We start from the raw sequence: 16,650 nt of genomic DNA, 5'->3' as shown, positions 1-16,650 counted from the left end.
GCGTTTGGTCACATTCCTTAGAATTTTAAGGACAGTATAGTGATCAGAATTACCTACTGAAAAATTGCTCTGCCTACAAACAGACAGACAGACTGGTGGTGGGGTGAGAAGACAGGCAGGGAGACCAAGCAGTGAGTGTGGCAAAAGGCCAGGGTGGGGTCTCAGGATATGGATTTGGGAGGTGTTTAAGGCCACAGCCAGAGCCCTGGTTCAGAGAAGCACCTCAAGGCAGATGAGAGATCCCAGGAACTCTGCAGTATGGCGCTCAAGCCACATGTGACTACCGGGCACCTGAAACAGGCCTGGTCCAAACGGAGAGCCGCTATAAGTGGAAAATATACGCCGGGTTTCAGAGACTTAGTATGAAAAGGAGAATGTAAATCTCACTAATTGTTGACTGATTACATGTTGAAATGATAATAGTTTAGATATGTTGGGTTAAATAAAATATACCAGTAAAATTAATTTCAGGCAATATATGATGTTATTATTAGTGTTGGTCAAAATTAAACTCATCTTTTTTTAAATTAAAAATGTGGCTATAAGAAAATATATTATTACATTCGTGGCTTGCATTTGTGCCTTGCATTGTATTTCTACTGGATGATGCTGATTTAGAGGACCTCAGAAATCCAAATTCCTTACTCAAGTCAAAATGGGTGTTTTTCTACCGGCACTAAATGTTGAACTCTTGATTATGTCCAAGGAAAGTAAGGCATCCACAGGAACAAAGACAGAGCTTCCAGTTATCATCAACTGTAAGAACTAAGACCACAGAAACTTCATCAAAGTCTGGATTCTTATGGATGTTCCATGTATTTCTGTTCTGCCACTTATTAGTCCTTTGACTGTGGGTAATTCACTTAATCCCTCTGACCCTTGGGCATAAAAGATCTTCCTCAAACGTTGTCAGGATGAGATTATTTTAAATGGTTTCTATTATCATTACCACTTCCACTCAGCTACTCTGGAGTATCCGGTATTAAAACAACCTTAAAAAAAAAAAAAACCTTTAAATAAAAGGAATAAATGTATGTGGATCAGGGTCCCAGTCTGAAGTCTCTAGAGAGGTAAGGTGATCTAAAACTTTAGCTCCAGAGGGAGAAGAAGGAAAAGGAAAAAAAGACAGCGGGGCAGGTAGCATGCACCTGATAAGGGGCACTGAAGATGAATGGGAAATAAGATGCTTACATATCCTTAGTAAATGAAAATCCACATTTACAAATAAAGGCAAGTACACACCAAGTTACCCGAATGGGCCTCTGTTAATGACCTCAGCCTGAGCTTCCTTCAGTCTCTTGCTCGCAGGAAGGCCAGAAGCTGGGGGGAGTCCACTCGGTTCCCTAAATCCCTGCGTTCTGCAGGGCACCATTATTTCCACCAGTGGTTCCTGACCTTAGCTTTGTCCAATGCTCTCTTTTTATAATGTGTTAAGTGCACCCTTTACTGTCATGAATCATGAGCGGTGCGAAAAACTTGCATAGATGATACAAAGATGACATAATGCTTAAAGTTAATTTAGAACAAAATGAATAAAAAAATCCCTAATCTTTTCCCTAGGGGGGGAAATTCTTTATTTCATAAGAGGATTTACCAGCAGATGCCTAAAAGTGACAAACTCTCCTATTCAAATAAGAACCAAAGGATAAATTTAAATCACAAATAAATTTTGAAACATCTTCTGTTAAGAGAGAAGGTATACCTGCATCTTTAAGGACCACATTACCTGGCCACAGCCCATCTTCCAATGGAGTTGCTTTCTTGTCTTACCTGAAGAAGAATATTGTTCCAGGATCACCTTCTTTTGCAGAATTTTCCATACCTATCACCAAAATATTTGCTGCATCTGTGATAAATGAGCAAAAAGCTATGTCACAAGGTGACACAAGATTTAAGTCACCTATAAACTTTTAACAAAGTATTTGTGATCATTTCTTCATATACCATGAAGTGCTCTACAACATACTGTCCATTTTTCTACTAAGGTTTCTGAAAGTATTTAATATATGAAAATGAAAAGACCATAAGAAATTACTTGAACAAAATATTCAACAACCTGTGACACTATTATTAGTGCTATTTAAAACTCATTCACGCCCATTTTGATTCAGTAATCGCTAGTCCAGTTGATAATTATTAAAGTCTTAGTATCAGTACAACTAAGGTTCAAGAATTTGGGGGGGTTGGGGAGGGATGGATTGGGAGTTTGGGGTTAGCAGATGCAAACTATTATATAGAGAACAGATAAACAACAAGGTCCTACTGTATAGCACAGGGAACTATATCCAATATCCTATGATAAACCATAATGGAAAAGAATATAAAAAAGAATGTATATATATAAAGGAATGTATATGTATAACTGAATCACTTTGTTGTACAGCAGAAATTAACACACTGTAAATCAACTATAGTTCAATTAAAAAAAAGAAAAAAGAATTAAACTTCTTTCTGTAAAAGTAATTTAAAATAAAATTTGAAGAGCCATTAATATATTCTCTTCCTTTAAATATCATTTTATTAATAATATAATTTTAATATTCTCAAACTACTCATTCCACTGAATTTTAAATTATATTGTATGAAGTGTGGAAAACAGAAGACATATAGAAACAAAGATACAGTCCATTTCAAAACATATCTGATTTCAAAGTTAATCATGAGAACTACCATGAGAGTCACCTATAACTATTTAAATATTTTAACATTTTAAATATTAAATACATACATATACAAATATTCACCAGTAAGTAGTTACTCTGTATATTAGTTTAGTAGTATTTATTATAAGTATATATTCTATAATGTAAACTATAAATAACATGTTAGTCTATCAATTAATAAATATACTAATATTAATATGTAAAATGTTACATAATTTCTTTTTTGAAACTAAATACATTTTAATAGAAAACAAAATACAAAATAACCCTTTTCAGAAAACAGAAATAGTTAATCCTTTTCCCACACATTAGAAGTTGCTTTATCCTCAGAGCATAGTTTTCAGTGCATGTGTTTGTATTTGTTTCACAGACTGTTCATTTAAACTGCTACTGCAAAGCAGGAGGTGGGAGGGACGACCTCCGGAGAAAAAGACACTGGAAAAGCCGCACCTCAGAATCATCTGGAAATTCAACATTTCCTAATTCTATCTTTTGATGTTTCACTTCCAATTATTTTCATTTCTTTACCACAATCTGTCCTTTTAGGGGAGAGAACTGCTGAATAGAAGCGCAGCCACGAAAAGAACCTTTCTTTCCCACCAACATAATTTCTTAACATAAAATTAGGATCCTCAAAGCTTCAGAGCTCCTGATAGGGGTTGGGGAATGGGGGATTCAGATAGAGACCAACTCCTAAACTCCTTTTCTTTGGTGAAATCACACTTCCTTAAGTTCTACATCTATAGAGGGCAAGGCTCACCCATATAGCCGAGAACACCACAAATGAAGTGTGAAAGATCTAGGCCAGTGAGAATAGTATGAGAAGCCCCCCAAGTGTGTAATGCACAGGGCCACCCTGCTGACAGCCTCTGGAATCAGCCAAGAATACCTCAGGGCAATTTTTCTTCTTAGAGGCCCTGGACATAGCTCTGTTTTTCTAAGTCAATTATGTTTGTTTTTTGCCACCAAATAGTACAAACAGTCAGTTCAGATCATCAAGGCTGAGAAAGCACAATGACATTTCGATTGTTTCTTACAGGGTCGGTGACTCTTTTAAGAATCTTCTCTGTAGCAGAGAGGTTTTCAACCTACTATTTTTTGCTACTTTGAGGTAAATTCATGAATCTTCCATCAAAGTGTTCCAAGTCATTTTTTTAACGTAAAGCAGGTGATTTCTCAAGAAGCCTTCCTCACACTATCCTAAAATCCTCTCAGTTTATTTTAATTCTCTTTTAAAATATTCATTGAGTTTATCTTTTAACTAATTTTGTTAGTTTTGTGTGTGTTTTTTTTTTAATAAATTTATTTATTTATTTATTTATGGATGTGTTGGGTCTTAGTTTCTGTGCAAGGGCTTTCTCCAGTTGCGGCGAGCGGGGGCCACTCCTCATCGTGATGCGCGGGCCTCTCACTGTCGCGGCCTCTCCCGTTGCGGAGCACAGGCTCCAGACGCGCAGGCTCAGTAGTTGTGGCTCACGGGCCTAGCCGCTCCGCGGCATGTGGGATCTTCCCGGACTGGGGCACGAACCCGTGTCCCCTGCATTGGCAGGCGGATTTCTAACCACTGCGCCACCAGGGAAGCCCAATTTTGTTAGTTTTAAAGTGTTGGACTGTACTGGTAAATTTTTCTTTAAAGGCTCTCCCCAACATTTCTATCAATTGTACGGTTCTTCTGTAATACTAAAATAACTTTTTAACGTGACAGAAATGAAGTGTCATGGCCTTTGATCATCCCAAGTAAGAGTGATCCTATAAATACAGCTGAATAAACCATATTGATTTTAATCTTCGAACTAAGTTCTCTGTGAATATGTTTTAAATTTCCTATCTTTGTATGTCATTTGTATAAAGAGATTCAACACCACTTTTATGATATAATCCTTCAAATAGAAAATGAGGGGCTTCCCTGGTAGCTCAGTGGTTAAGAACCCACCTGCCAATGCAGGGGACATGGGTTCGAGCCCTGGTCCGGGAAGATCCCACATGCCGTGGAGCAACTAAGCCCGTGCATCACAGCTACTGAGCCTGTGCTCTAGAGCCTGCGAGCCACAACTACTGAGCCCATGTGCCACAACTACTGAAGCCCGCGTGCCTAGAGCCCGTGCTCCGCAACAAGAGAAGCCACCGCAGTGAGAAGCCTGCGCACCGCAAAGAAGAGTAGCCCCTGCTCGCCGCAACTAGAGGAAGCCCGCGCGCAGCAACGAAGACCCAACACAGCCAAAAATAAAAACAAATAAATTTATTTAAAAAAAAGGGAAAATGAAACCTAAACAAATGCATATTTAAGACAGTTATCATAGGAAAATTATTTTCTAATACATTTTAACATACTTGGCCCCAGGTTCAAGAAGATGTACCTCTAGGCAAGCTTGTTACTTCAACATATCCATGGGAGGCCAGATCTTGAGAGAGACTTCCAAGATGGTATTCATCTGCGGTTGCAAATGCAGTACAGTGCATCAGGTCCTGTGCCAGAGAGGGGAGCGTGAGATGGGTTACCAAGAGGTGCCTGTGATGGCTGTCTCTTTACAGGGAGGATGGTGTGCTGCAAAGCTGGCACTCGAGAGTTTTCTCCAAACATTTCAACGGTTCAGACAAAGGATGTGAGAAGGATGCAGAGAAAGAAGTTACAAGGAGGCAGATTTCAGCTCAGTCTATGCAAGAACTTTCTCTTAATCGTCAAAGAGATGGAATGGGCTATCAGAACAGGGAGACACACCTGCTGGTTGTGCTTCAAGCACAGACTGATCAAAAAATAGAGAGGATTTAGGCACCATACAAGGCGCCTGGATGAGATGCTAGTTAAAGTCTGTCCAACCTTGAGCTTCCATGGTTCTTTTTCACAGCAGCATTATTATTTGAGGTCATTTGATAATTTGCCACTAGCCTTGTACAGGCAAGAGATTACTTTGAATCTACTAAGGAATTACAGAATTTTTACTCTAGTTAATTGTACTCTGGTTTAAAGTTCTGTGAATCTGAGACTGTGTCCAGGTTTGGTGAGTGCTTTGGAGTTCTGCACTAGGAGTCTTACCTGTGTGTACATGCACACATTTATATTGTGTGTAGCTATACAGTATACATATGGTAAGCATATGGCACAGCACACAGTGTTTTTGTCAAACCGTAGGTCACAAGCCGTTAGTGAGTCCTGATATCAATTTAGTCGGCCCAAACCAGCTTAAAAAAAAATAAACTAAACAGAATAAAACAGAAAATATTAGAGTACATAATTCATAGTAAGGGTAAATTTTATTTTATGACATTTTCTGTCACGTATATGTCTATATAGGTATATTGGGTCACTACATATACACTGTAATGTAAAATAAAATTCTCATTATGGAATATGGTCAATAAAGTTCAAAAGCTATCGGCAGAGGTGTTAAGAGTTCAGGCACAGAATTAGATTCATTAAAAAAAAAATCAGAATAACAATAATGCCTACTTGATAGGGTTGTTGTGAAGTTTAAACAAGCTGATGAATGTCAACTGCTCAGAACCATGACTAGCACAAATGTTCAACATTTTTAGATAATAGTTATTATTATGGCACATACAGATATGTTTAAACCATCAAAATTTATGGGAGGCTAAAAAGTTTATCAAGTAATTTACATCTGAATTTTCATTTGTTCATAATTTTATATAAAATTATGCTTTGGCCCATATGTATCAAAAGAGGTATATGAGTCACTAAATCAAAATTTATTCCTAGGATTTACTCATCTTGGCTCCTAAATTCTTTCCCTTTCTGCTACATTCCTAGTATGAAATTCAAGAAAAGTAGTACATAAATTTCTTCCTTCCTCCCACTTTTGTTACCTAACTCCTGGCTCTTTCTCAAGAGATGACCTAACTCTGGTTTGCTTTTTCTTCCATCTGTTACACAGTTCTAATGTGTGGTTTGAAAAGTAGCAGAGGAATAAACGGAGGACCTGAAAAACCTAAAATCTGTAAAATATCCGCTCATAAGCAAAATATTCAATTGTCTAACTGATTTTAATTCAATTAGAAAAAAAATTAAAAGTCAGACAAGCTGAAATTGTCACTGAATGTGAGCTAAACGGATGCAGGACCCTCCTGTTGCAGATATCTGACATGCTGATTCCCATATTCATTATGAAGGTAAGAACACGTTAATTTACAAAAACATACGGATCCATACAGTCAAAGTAAAGCTGGTTACTGGAGTACAGGAATCAGTTATGAGCTTAAGGTTTAGAAGTGCCAGCACTAGTTGTTCTTTTAAGGCTCCGTGGAGTTAAGAAGAGCTGGCAGGATATGAGATTAAGTTGGCTGAAAGAAAGGAATCCTGGAAAGGAGCATCAGGTAAGGCCATGGCAGGCAGGCTCTACCCCACGAAAGCTGACAAATTTACTGACGTTTGCTAAGCAAAATCCCAGTGCATTAGGTTGGATGTCAGAGTTACTCTGGGACTGCTACAGCTGACATGCTTAGTTTAGGCTGGAGTGGGAAGAGAAGGAGGCACGAAGGAGAAGACAGGAGATAAGGAGAAGGTCAACAACAGCTAGTCCAGTGGAGGGTTTTCCCATAACTGTACTAGAAACGGCATTGCCGACTGTCTCTAGAATCAGAACCGTAAACTGGCAGCCCAGAGAACTATCCAACTCAAGAGCTGACCCACATAGTGTTTTCAAGATTTGAACAAACTATCAACAATAAATGGCCATTTGACACAAAATCCAGATTTCCACCATCTTTCGCTCCAGTGGAAGATCTAGCAGTAACTGACCAGGGTCGGGGTGCGGGGTGGGGGTCCTGATTCTCCAGCCGATGCAGTCCCTCCCACTCCCTGTCTCGTGCCTGCTTCACCATCAACTTTCTTACTGACCAGGCCCATCTGTGCTAAAAAAACTTATACTATTTTACATTCTCAAAAATGGAACAAGTCAAAGCATTCAACCACTACTTCCATGAGAAAATATATGCTGAGCTCCAAAGGGTCAGGTTATACATTTTTAAACACAATTTGTTTTTAACTTTATCATTCCAAGGATCTTTGCAGATTTTCTGAAGATTGTCACCTTTCCTTCTCTCACCATCTCCTATTTAGTTTGGGTCAGAGTTCTAGCCAATGTCTCACAGCTTATTTGGCTTAGCCTACGTTACATAACTTATATGGCTCGCCACACTACTTTCTGTATCCTCCTTAAACATCTGGGATGTGAGTCTCTGTTTAAGTTATGAATCTTCTGTGAATAAATGATTCACAAGGTTTTCCAATTTGACTTGTTAGAAATATCTTTTTTGGGTTTTATTTCCTTTGTTTTTCAATTTCAAGATTGTATTTAAATCCATTTGGTAAAGGGAAAGAGTGTGTGTCATCTTTGCATTTTTTTCCCCTATTATTTAAAGATGTTGTTACTCTGCAAGAAGCTTTCATTTTCAGACATGTTTTTTTCTGGATTTTTATAATGAACCATTATTTTTTGAGCATTAAATATAAATATATAGCAAATTTCAGGTTCTAGCATGGGGATCAACAACTTGTTCTTAAATAAATGTGCCAAACCAACCTAAAATAGTTATTGGATTTAAGACTTAAATTTAGGCCTTTCTATTTTAAAATGTTAAAAGAAAACCACCCAAACCCAAACAAAACAAAACCAAAGCCAAGAAAACCACCATGTTTCAGTATGTTTCATTTTTCTGGCCACAGAAAACATATTCCAGCAGATGGGGCTAGAAATTTATATATGATTCTTGTTTTAGAGCATCACATACTCTGACAGAATACTTTTCCTAAAAAAGAAAGTTTATTTTTATTCATGTTCTTTCACTAAAAAAAGAAATTAGTGCATTACAGTAATGTTGCTTCTATATTACTAAGGCAAAAAATGCATGTTTTTCCTGTTATGTACAGATTATAGGCGAAAGTTATAAAACACAGATGCGTTTTACATTACTAGTATAAAGCTTTAGCTTTTAAGCTTTCTGACTACAACCCATGGTGAGAAACCCTTTCACATACACAGTACCTACATACACATAGACACCCACACCAATAACTGACACAAAAGCTTCACAGAACAATATTTACCTTTATCATGAGTAATGCATTGATAATTTCTATTCTATTTCATCAAACAAACCAAAAAAAACCCAAACCTATTAACCACCCACTGGTTAATTTTACTACACACTGTGGTGTTAGCCTGAAAACTACTGCTGGGTGTCCCAGCACCCTGCCTCCTCTGCCAGCCTCCACGCTGCTCAGAGGGTGGTCCTCATCCTCGGGCATCGTCCTCCTCAAAGACAGGACAGAGCAACAAGAAGCACTGGCCCTGCCATGATAAGTGATGAGCCAACGGTACGTGGGTTGAGTATCTCAGTAGGTTATGATCTCTACAAATGGAATCAGGTGAAGACTTGATTCCAATATAGAGGGTGAGTAGCCTCACCCAGTCAATTCCAAGCGCATGCCGTGTGGCAGAGGTAAGAGGGTGAGCTCAGGTGCACACGTGGGGAATGAGACAAAGGGTACCTCTTTCTGGTACAAAGTAGAGTCCTTTCCTGACTCAGTCCAGAGGGGAGGAAAGGGCTTTACCACCAAAGGGGACTCGCCAGCCCCATGATGCCCACGTGGAAATGGAGGGGCCCTCTATTCGGGACAGATAAAAGCCAGTCTTCAGCACTGGGCATATATTACCTCGTTATAACTCAAGACTGTGTTCTCCTGTAAGATCATTAGAAAATAATGTTCCAAAAATCATACTCCCTCAGGTCACTTTCAAAATGCTTTCAGAAATAGAAAAGATTGTCTATTATTTTCCTGTGCTTCCAGAGAAACGACATACTGTTTCTGTTTTCGCGAAATTCCAACTGAAGTCACAGCTATTACGTTACATAATATGTCCTATGCCAGGACCGAGGAAATAAATGACTCCTTAAATTGGTGACAGAAAAAGTTATTTCTTATAAGACACTCTTATGTTTTTCTTTTTTTCTTGTTAGACAACAAGAAATGTACAACCCAGGAGTATTCCTGCCTTTCTTTAATCATTGGGCTTCTCGGAACTAAATGTTCAACTACATTACTCATATCAGATACCTGATAATATTTACTTCTCTGTTCATAGCAACTGCTTGCTTTATTTTAAATGTAATGCTTTTATTATCTCATTTGAAACTTATTAAATTTTGAAAATCTACTTCAAATCCTTTCCTGGAAGCAGAAAAAAAAAAAGTCCTAAAGAAAAATAAAAAACGGAATCCAGGAAAACTGCTTTCAAGTCTACGGACAGCCCAAAGAAATAATGCCTCTTTGACAGTTTACAACCAACAACTACAAAAAAAAGTGACATCTCTGACCTTACCAGCCTTTCATAAGAAACTTGATTCTGCTCTGGGCTGCTAGATGTAACAAAAGAAAAAAGGGACTTGATCCTCCTCGTTTTTGGATCTGCTATGAATTCAGGTTTTTACACTTAATTTCATCTCAGTCACTTAAATACTAAATTTCCCAGATGATCACAAAACTAAACAACATAATTAAACACTCAAGAGCTAGAAAGAAAGGGGTGAGAGCAGAATGCATCCAAAACTCCCATCCTTCATATCGTGGGTTCAAGGAAACCAAACAAGAATGTAAACAAAGCTAGAATCCAAAATAAAAGTCATTAACCAACTCCTAACTTCACAACCTGAAGATAAGACGTGAAGGCCTGTACCCCTTTTTAAAGGAAGTCAACCACACAGTAAAAAAAAAAAAACAAAAACAGAACAAGTTAAACGCTCTCAAGGTCTACTTCTCAGAATCGAGATTTTAAGATAGACAGTATAACCTGTTTTCTGATAGATTCAGAATGCTTCATCAAGTTTTAAATATTCAACATTCCTACTTTTAATGTTGATGGCTACAGACATCAAAGATCCCTTTGCTTCTCTTCTATCCTTTCCTGTTTAATAAACATTTATTAAGTATAAGGCACAGTTTCAAGTGTCATGCGAGATACACAGGTTACCAAAGGGCTTGATCCTGACCTTAAATATTTATCATTTAGCGGGCAAATGCAAACTGTAGTTGAGAAATTCCCATAAACCTCTTAACAGTGAATGAAAACAACCACTTCAACCTTCAAATGATAAAAAAAAAGCAAAAACCTTCACTCTGCTTTTTGGATTCCACCTTGCCATGTCCTTTCACCACCCCCTCCCATGCAGTCACCATTGGCTAATGAATGTTTACCTGTCTGCATACTTAATGTAACAAAAATTTTTTTAATTTAATACAGAATTTCTACAGTTTGATTTTTTTTTTTTTAATGGGGGCCTTTTATAGCACTGTTCCTAGAATGGACTTACTACTAGTCTTTTTCAAAATCTCCTTAGGCCACTAACTAATCCTTTCATAAACTATATTTTTATATTTAATTGCCTCTATTTTGCCTTTATATGTACCACTAATTCCTAAAATTAAGATGTTGATTCCCTTTGGAGATGACAGGTTTTACTATTAGGCTTCAAAGATCCTGAAAGAAGTGCTGAGCTGATGGCTGGCTCTCCTATGTTGGTAGTAAGGCTGAGGTGGGATCCACAGGGGTTCAGAGTGATTATTAGGGAACAGAGGCGCCACCACCACAAGTGTTTTTACCTTGTTCACAGGCAGAACTGGAAGGTTGGTCCTGGATGGCTGCCTGGTCCTTGATGCTTTCAGTGGTCTCTTGATTTGCGGAAAGTCTTGTTTAGAAATAAGTGTTTCCGTTGACACAGATGAGGAATGTCTCTTTAATATTTTTATAAACCACTTAAAACCTAACAGGTTTGGTTTGTGAGTCACTTTCCTATGAGTACCAAGGGAGTTCCTGGTTGGAAGGTGCTCTTTTTCATCTTGGTAACGTGCGGTGTTTAATGGAGAGAGTACGTTTGTATTTGATATTTTCCGGTTCATTTCCAGGACCTGGGACTTATTCAAACCAACAGCTGCTGTATCAGGAAAGAACAAATTCACATTCTGACTTCTTGTCAGGGTGTTGCATGTTGTGGTCTCAAATTCCTTAAGTGGTTTTAATGTTCGATGAACAAGTCTTTGGCACTGACACGCTTTTGATAAAATACAGTGACATCTGGCCAAGGATCTGAGAAATCTGGCTGACATTACCACATCTCAAGCTAAAAGAAAAGAATTCAAAGTTCAAGTTTTTTAATAAAAAATGTTAAAAAAATATATAGTGTTTCCCCAGGTAACAGGTATATTTCTGTAAAACAATTTGCAAAGTAGATACATCTTAAGCCTAGTAAAAGAATGAGGTTAAAAAAATACATACAAGTGTTTTCACCACCTGTCCTTTAGTCAACCTTTAGCCTTCTTTCTGGAAGGTTACAAGACTATAAAGCTATTGAGGGACTTCCCTGGCGGTCCAGTGGTTAATACTCTGAGCTCCCAATGCAGGGGGCAAGGGTTCGATCCCTGGTCTGGGAACTAAGATCCCACATGCCGCACGGCGTGGCCAAACCAAAAAAAAAAGTAGTTTATTTGTCCTTTAAACACATAGCATTTTTTAACACCTTAAAGCAACAGACAATCATTGGGGCCTCTCAGAGGTGATGTTTGAATCGGGTTTCAAAAAGGCAGAGGGATCAGCAAGTCAAACACCCCAGGTAAACAGTATTGTTCACCTGACAAACAGGATGCAACTTCCGGGGAGCCAGGCGTGAGCTGCAGCAGCAGCTGAGGGACGAACAGGAGCCTGTGGCTGCATCCTAGGTACTGGTCCTAAAGAGTCTCTATAGGAGGGGGAAGTCGGAGCTCTTCACGTGAGACTCACATGGTCAAAAGTACATTTAAGAAACATATCCTTGGTTAAAACTTAGAGGGGGAACTGAGAGAGACTAAGACATTGGTTTCTGAGTACTCTGTACCCAGCAAGCGCTCTGCTTCACCTCACGACAATCCCGTGAGGTACTTCACAGGGGAAACTGAGGCTTAGGGAGGCTGACTGCTTACAATCAGTGATGCAGAGACAGAAGGAAATCCCAGGCTTTTGCAGTTCTAAAGACAACACTGTAACCACTGCATATATATTATCTCCCTTTAAAAGGGTGAGGCCAAGGATGAGTCACTGCGGTATTCAGGAGGTAGAACCTGCTGCTTTCAAAATATCTTCCAAAGCTGGAATTCTCTATTTAGTTCTAGTCCAACTAGCTATTCTAGTTCACCTTTAGTTATACTATTACCTGCCAGTTGAACCAGTGGGTTTTGCAGAACCTAATTAGACAATATTTTAGGAATCTGTTTACACAGACCTGGATTCTTCCATTCTCTTCTAGGAAATTCTTACCTCCAAGCTCTAAATCTTGCCTTCACACAGAGGCTGGGACAAAGAATGTAAAAGCTACAGGACAAACAAGTGTGCTTTCTATCTTTGCTGAGAAAAACAGAGGGGTAGCATTTAAGGTATCCGACACACACACAAAATGATTTAGGCTTTGTTAAAAACTGGAACACATCTCAGAAAAGTGAAATTTTAATTGCACAAACTAAATTTAAAGATAAAAATACACTAGAGTTTTAATTACACTAAGAGCTTTATGTAACATTTTGGGCATCGAATTTCCGTGCTCCACATCATCCTTGTCATAATTCTTGATGGCTTCTACATCCGTGCAGATTGGTGGGGGGCGTGATCCCCCCCCCACCCCCCCCCGAGTGATCTCATCTTCCATCCTCCCTTAGCCACTCACTCCCAGGGTCTTACGCTCCGAGCTATATCGTGGCCATTAGGCACCTGCGGCTATTGAGCACTTGAAATGTGGCTCAATAAAATTTAAAAAATAATTTTTTTGGGTACCTTGTATTTTATACTTAATATAAAAAAGTAAAATATCTCAATAATTTTTATATTGATTACTTGTTGAAATAATATTTTTAGATATATTAGGCTAGATAAAATTACCCTCACCTCTTAATTTTTATGTTTAAAGTGTCTAGAAAACTTAAAATGCCGTGTGTGGCTTGTATCGTATTCCTGTTGGAGGGTCCTGCTCTAGACCTGTCATTACCAATATCTGCAACCTCATGTTCTCAATTTCAAGCATTCTACTCTTCAAACACCACCTCTGATCTTCCAGGCTCACTCCTTCTATCACCCAATTCCAACAGCTCTTCAACCCCAACAGGACCTACAATTCAATGATCCAACCACTTTATCACTGCCCCTCACTCCCCACATCACTTCCCCCACACTTAGCTATATTCCATGGACCTCAAATCCCTTGCACCCCTCTCTTCCACATACCCACGTGACAAAACCTCAACGTGAATTAAATATAATTCACCCAATTTGTGCCTGGACTCCTGCACCTCAGTGTGGCTGGAGACAGACAACCAACCAACAACCACCTGGTCTCACTTTAAAATCATGACCACCCACTTCAGGTGGGCCCTTCATGCCGCTCAACGATCTTAAATACTGTACTTCCATACTATATTTTACTTTTTGCTCTCTCCTCACACCTTCAATACCTCCTCCCTTCTCATTCTCAATAACGACCTTGCTTCCTCTTTGGTTGACAAAACAGAAATAATCAGGAGAGAACTTCCACCAGCTCTTGCCATCATCCACCTGCCCACCTATTGCTTTTGTGCCCATATACTTTGTCTTCCCTTCTGCTGCTACAGATGAGGTGCCCGTGGTCCCATCTACAGCCAGGTCCTCTGTCTGCACACCGAGTCTCTTCCTTCCCTGCCTACAGAAGACATAGTTAAGCCCTTCTCCCCTCTCTCTCCCATGCTATTTATTTTTCCCTTTTTACTGACACATTCCTATTAGCATACAACTAGGCTCTGATTTCTCCCACCTTATAAAAACAACTCTTCCCCGACCCCCATCTTCCCTTCCATATACTACACTTGTTCGCTGAGCTCCTTTCCTTTTAGAGTTTTATTGCCTCTCTCCATCTCCTCTTCTCTGATTTTTTTTGAACCCACTCCAATTGGGCTTTCATCTCTGTCACTTCACCAAAACCCATTTGTCAAGGCCAGCAATGACCACCACATTTATAAGTCCTGTGGTCACTTCTCAGTATTCATTTTACCTGACTGACCAGCAACATGTGATACAGCTGATCACTCCACCCTACTCCCTCACTCGCTTCTGGGATACCACGCTGGCCATTTTCATCCTACCTCATTGGTAGGATGTCTCTTTTGCTGGTTTCCCATCCCAAGAATGTAATGTACCAAGGCTCAGTATTTGGGCCACCTTTCTTCCCTATTCTCAGCTCCTGGTGATCTCACCCAATCTCACAGTTTTATACAGTACCTACAATTGATGAATAGCAAATATGTATCCCTAAACTACTCTGATGAGCATGAAAAATGTAACATGCTCAAAACTGAGCTTCTGAAATCTTCCTGCAAATCCTATTCTTCCCAGTCTCCCCCACTCATGGAATAGCAATTACATCCTTACCTTTGCTAAGGCCCCAAACCTGCAGTCCACCTCATTCTTCTCTTCCTTCTCCACACCCAATCTGTCAGCAAATCCCACTGGCTTTGTTCGGACTGGTCCTCACCACCAACACTGCCACCACCCTGGTCCAAGCTGCTGTCCTTCCCAGGGAGTACTGTCACAGCCTCCGAATTGGTTTCCCAGCTTCTGTTCTTCAGATTCTTCTGAACACAGCAACCAAACTCAAATCGGATTACATCTTCCCTCTTCATAAAATTTGATGATGGCCTCGCATTTCACTTGAAATAAAAGCCAAACACCTTAAGATAGACTGCATGGCCCTCCATTCTCTGCCCTTTATCACCACTCGGACATCCCCTCCAGCTGTTTCCCCTCGCTCATTTTGCTCCAGTCACTCTGGATCTCTGCACTTACTATCCCTTATACTCTTCTCCCGGGTGTCTGTAAGCCTCATTCCCTCACCTCCTTCAGACCTTTGCTCAAATGTCTCCTACACAGTGAAGTCTTCCCCGACCACTTCATTTAAAACGCACACCAGCACCCACACTCTAGCTTCCTCCACTCTCTATTTCTCCATTGCATTTAACATCACTTGCAAACACGTTGTGTTCTTAATTTATTAACTCACACAACAAATTATGAACTGAGTTCCTACCATGTGACAGAAATTGTCCTACTTGCTAATACAGCTGAAAAGAAAATAGACGAAAAATCCCTCTTTTGAAACTTACATCACAGTGGGGGTGACAGATAATACACGTGGTAAACCACTAAAATATACATTAAATAGTCACAACGCTACAGGGAAAAAAACAGAAGAGGAAAGGAGATCATTGTCTCTCTCTTGTAGCACCTAAGCTCCTTGAGGATAAAGATTTGCCTTTTGTTCATGCTGTGTCTCCTGTAACCAGAGTGCCCAGCACACAGCAGGTATTCAACTCGTATTTTTTGAATGATATACAAGGCAGCCACTCAGTTCTTGGACACATTGTCTACTTTTTAAGAACATACCAACTAAGAAATCTGTATCAACTAGGCTATGAGTCAATGGATAAGTGGCGCTAATCTCTGGGAGCACGCCTTCCAATTACTTAAGCTGCTCAAAATTATTTTATCTTTGCAGTTACCGCTATGCACTGGCTCAAAGAAGGGTTCAGTACGTGGGTATGGACGGAGTGCTTTTCACTCCCAGCTAAATCGACCAAAGATCACTGTAATAGGCAGGGGGCCTCCGCTGTACCGGTGAAACACGTGACGCGAGACGTTCAGGGCGGCGGGGAGCAAAGGGCGGACCGCTGTGAGAGACCATACATGCTCCCAGAACAAGGTAGTGCACTAACCTCTCCGCGGGAAGAAAAGACAGACGCGCCAAGCGCGCAAGCTCCTGCGGCTCTGCCGCAGGAAAGAGACAGAGTCCAGGGTGCAGCCCCGCGCTCCCGCAGCCAGTCCCAACACGGACCCAGCACCCCTGCCAGAGCCCGACACTGCGCAGGCGCACAGGACTCCTGGCCCAGCGGAGCGTAAGCCGCCCGGTCCACGTGACCATCGGA

General features: G+C 40.0%; 1 protein-coding gene across 4 annotated transcripts in view; it reads right to left on the bottom strand.

Annotated features, from left to right (window-relative positions):
• Nucleotides 1–16,572, bottom strand: part of RMND1 (required for meiotic nuclear division 1 homolog) — a 38,997-nt gene extending 22,425 nt beyond the window's left edge. For 3 of the 4 annotated variants that reach the window (XR_009702891.1, XM_061207231.1, XM_061207233.1), the window contains exons 1-5: nucleotides 16,441–16,572; nucleotides 15,101–15,378; nucleotides 11,281–11,798; nucleotides 5,021–5,129; nucleotides 1,771–1,846 (exon numbers count right to left, since the gene is read on the bottom strand). Coding sequence is in view for 3 of the 4 variants with exons in the window: in XM_061207231.1 (XP_061063214.1) it covers nucleotides 1,771–1,846; nucleotides 5,021–5,129; nucleotides 11,281–11,784 (689 nt within the window). In the remaining variant the exon portion in view is untranslated. The remainder of the gene's footprint in view (nucleotides 1–1,770; nucleotides 1,847–5,020; nucleotides 5,130–11,280; nucleotides 11,799–15,100; nucleotides 15,379–16,440) is intronic. The other variant, XM_061207232.1, reaches the window with a different exon arrangement.
• Between the last annotated feature and the right edge of the window lie 78 nt (nucleotides 16,573–16,650).

This window comes from Eubalaena glacialis, chromosome 12 (assembly GCF_028564815.1).
Source record: "Eubalaena glacialis isolate mEubGla1 chromosome 12, mEubGla1.1.hap2.+ XY, whole genome shotgun sequence".
NCBI lineage: Eukaryota > Metazoa > Chordata > Mammalia > Artiodactyla > Balaenidae > Eubalaena > Eubalaena glacialis.
Note: the sequence above shows the minus strand (reverse complement) of the source record. Positions and strands in the feature narration are given on the sequence as shown.